Consider the following 3,621-nt stretch of genomic DNA (forward strand, 5'->3'; position numbering starts at 1 on the left):
AACTCTAAGCACCTGAGAGAGAGTGGGCACCTCCCAGAACATTGTTTTGTGCCACTCCCAACAGAAATACTCCAGATGGACACCTTCAGCAATCAGGAGCTCCTCAGTTTCTCATAGCAAATCCCACCTTGGAGTTTACAAAGACTTATGGGTAGAAAAGCCACACAAAGTAATTTACTACAGTGCAGTCATGTTGACAGAAAGGGCCATTCCTTTGGAGAAAGATATCATGCTTAGTAAAGTGGAGGGTGCAAGAGATGGACTGACACAGTGGCTTCAAAGATAGGCTTAGGTATAAGCAAGGATTGTGAGGCCGTGTTTTGTTTTGTTGTACTGAGGGTTGCTACAAGTCAGAGCTGACTCAATGGCACCTAACAACAATACCACAAAGTGCTAAAGAGCAAAGATGTCTCTTTGAAAACGAAGATGTGCCTAACCCAAGCCATGGTATTTTGAATTGTCTCATATGCACATGAAAGCTGGACAACAACGACATATATATGTACACACACACACAAACAAAAAACAGTACCTAAAAATAAAAGCAAAATAAAACACAGACAACTTTTCTTTAAAAAAATTAGGGGAATCCATTTTAAAAGAAACTTAAATATACTGTAATAGGCAAATGTCATGTATGGATCTGTTTGGACTGACTTAAAAAAAAAAAAGTATTTAATCAAAATACTATTATCACACCTAAAACATTTAACAATAAATCTCTAATACTCTATTATCCAGACTAAGTCATAAAATTATAAATCATTAATCAATTATGAACTTCCAGAAAATATACATAAAAATGAAGTACAGTACATTACCTTTGTAAATGTGACAGGGATACTGGCATCCAACTGAATGTGATCTGCAACATCTGTAAACTGCTGCTGCTGTTTCTGCAATGTTTCTAGTAACCTTGTAATTTCTTGTTTTGCCAAAACAACTCTACAGTCATCCTAGTGAAGATAATATTTCTCATAAACTTTTTTTAAAGGAAAAGAGAGAACTGCATCACTTAAACACAATAAAAGCCTATTTAATATTACAACATTCAAAATTAACTTTAATATAAATTTGACTGAGATAGCGATAACTGAATTTTAATAAATAATTTAAGGGCCTGTCAACAGAAGAACAGATAAATTGTGATGTATTTACAAGACGGAATACTGTACCACAATGAGAATGAAACACAACTGCATGGGATGATATGAATTTCAGAGAGTAAAAGAAGCCAGACATGAAGAGTTCATTATATGATCCTATTTATATTAGTTACTAAAACAGGTAAAAATAAGATGCACATTAGAAGTCAGGATAGCATATCATCTTTTTTGGGGGAGGGAAGCGAATGGCTAGATGATAATATGAAGAGGACTTTCTGGGGTGCTGATAATGTTTTCTTACTTGATCTGGGTGCTGGTTACACAGCAATATCTAGTCTGAACACTCAGTCAGCCAAACACTCTGTAAGCTTAAGACAATGCAAACATTTCTGTATATAAGTTTTACTTCTTTTTACCCAAAAACCAAACCAACTGCCATCGAGTTAATTTGAACTTATAGTGACCCTATAGGACAACTGTAAATCTTTTACAGAAAGATTGCCACATCTTTTTCCTGCACAGTGGCTGATGAGTTTGAAGCACCAACCTTTTGGTGATTCAAAAAAAAGCCAAGGAATGGATTCCAAGATGGCAAAATAGACAGAAAGACTGCACAAACCCTCTTCAACAAAGAAAAGGGGAACCAATTAACACAATCACAGAAGATAATCCTGGACACGTAAGCCTTGAAGGGAAGGATATAGAAGTGGACTAAAACCCAACTAGCAGAACATGTATGAAAATACCAGAAAAGGAGACATACAGAGCTGCGGACTGGCAGTGATCCTGAGTTATCCTGACGGCACAGAGAGCTCGGAGATTCCTGAGTGGTGGTAGGACCTAAGAATTAAGCTAAAAGTCAGCCCTGCTAGCCAGAGACGGCATAGAAGACTGCTCTGGTGGCTGGGGAATAAAAGGGTAAGCAGCAGTAAAGAGGAAGACGGGCTGAGCTGTGGACTTTTGCCTGTCTGGAGAATGCTGCCATTTGCAATGTTTACAAGCGGCTTGACCATTTTGGATATTTAAACAGACAGCGATCTACCAGATTCCAGGGGCTTAAGAACAGGTTCTACTTGCCACTAGCTCCGGATCTGCACCACTGAAAAGGTGTGGCATTCCTCGTTACTCTTACACCCCAAACCCCCTTGTTGAATGCAGGTGTGGCGATCCACCACTACCACGCACCTTCTGGGCCCCGTAGGAACTCCATCCCAGTCTCTTTGCTCAGATGGAGCCTGGGTGCCCTGCCCTGTCCTCCACCAATTTTTTTATTTTTTAGCTTTCTCATTTTTCTGATGTTTAGTTTGCTTGTATTTGTCTGCTTTAACACTACTATTATTATTAATACTTTTGTCTTATTTACTATTATTCTTTATTATTCCCTCCCAGGTCCTAGATAACACCTTTTTTCCATCCCTGGTCCTGTTAAAAAATTTTGTGATTTTTAAATTTAAACTTTTTTCCCCCCTTTTTTCTCGTGGTTAACCCCGTTCATTGTTTTTCTTTTTGCATTTTTCCCATTTTTTTCTTCATTATTCTCCTTCTCTACCTTTCTTCTCTTAGTACCCTATCCCCGGTTAATGCAGGTTTTCTCGTTTTTTTCTTCTTCTTTTTCCCTTTTATGTTTTTTCACTTATTGCTCCTGTGTGATTACGAAGTGTATTTTTTGTCCATGTGCTTTTACTTTTTTGATGGTTATTCAATTGTAATTTGTGTCTAAGTGAGTGGGAAACAACAACAGTCCCCATAAGATGCAACTACACCCACACCTCCTGAAACTTCACTTACTGAGCGAGAGCCACCACCTCCTTCTCCACCAACAGCCCAACGATAAAAAACCACCAAGAAGAGCCTGAATCACCCAAGGCTGCTCTTCACATCCAATTAACAAGAGACCTAAATACAATACCACAATGTTTCAGAGAAAACAGACCATCACAGTCCACACAAAGAAGCAAGATAAAGTGGTAGAAACATGGGAACAGGATACAGACCCAGAACACATCCCTGAGGAAGAAGAAGCATTGGAATTCTCTGATAAGGAATTCAAAAGAATTATATTTAGGTATCTTCGAAGGAATGAGAGACAGACAAAAGAAAACACAGAAAAAACCTTAGAAGAATTTTGCAAGAAAACACAAGAACAAAATGAGAAAATAAATGAAAAATAAAAAATAATTCTAAATCTACAGACAGAAATCCAGAAGATTAATACGAAACTGTCAGAAATGGGTAACACACTGGAAGGGCAAAGGAGTAGAATTGATTCAATGGAAAACAGAATTAATGAGACTGAAGACAAATAATACCTGAGTACCTCTTTGGAAAGGGGTCAATCAGAAAAAAAATCAAAATAAAATGAAGTAAGCCTAAAGTTCATGTGGGATACCATCACAAGGAATAATCTACATGTCATTGGGATTCCAGAACAGGAAGAGAAAAATAAAACCACTGAGAATATTGTCCAAGACTTGCTGGAGGAGAACTTCCCTGATATGATGAAAGAAGAGAATAT

General features: G+C 37.7%; 1 protein-coding gene across 1 annotated transcript in view; it reads right to left on the minus strand.

Annotated features, from left to right (window-relative positions):
* Positions 1–3,621, minus strand: part of TRIM23 (tripartite motif containing 23) — a 92,275-nt gene that overhangs the window by 14,445 nt on the left and 74,209 nt on the right. The window contains exon 7 of the mRNA XM_007952859.2: positions 822–956. Within this exon, the coding sequence (XP_007951050.1) occupies positions 822–956 (135 nt within the window). The remainder of the gene's footprint in view (positions 1–821; positions 957–3,621) is intronic.

Source organism: Orycteropus afer, unplaced genomic scaffold, assembly GCF_000298275.1.
Source record: "Orycteropus afer afer isolate SDZICR_OR568_19922 unplaced genomic scaffold, OryAfe1.0 scaffold00362, whole genome shotgun sequence".
In the NCBI taxonomy this organism is placed as follows: domain Eukaryota; kingdom Metazoa; phylum Chordata; class Mammalia; order Tubulidentata; family Orycteropodidae; genus Orycteropus; species Orycteropus afer.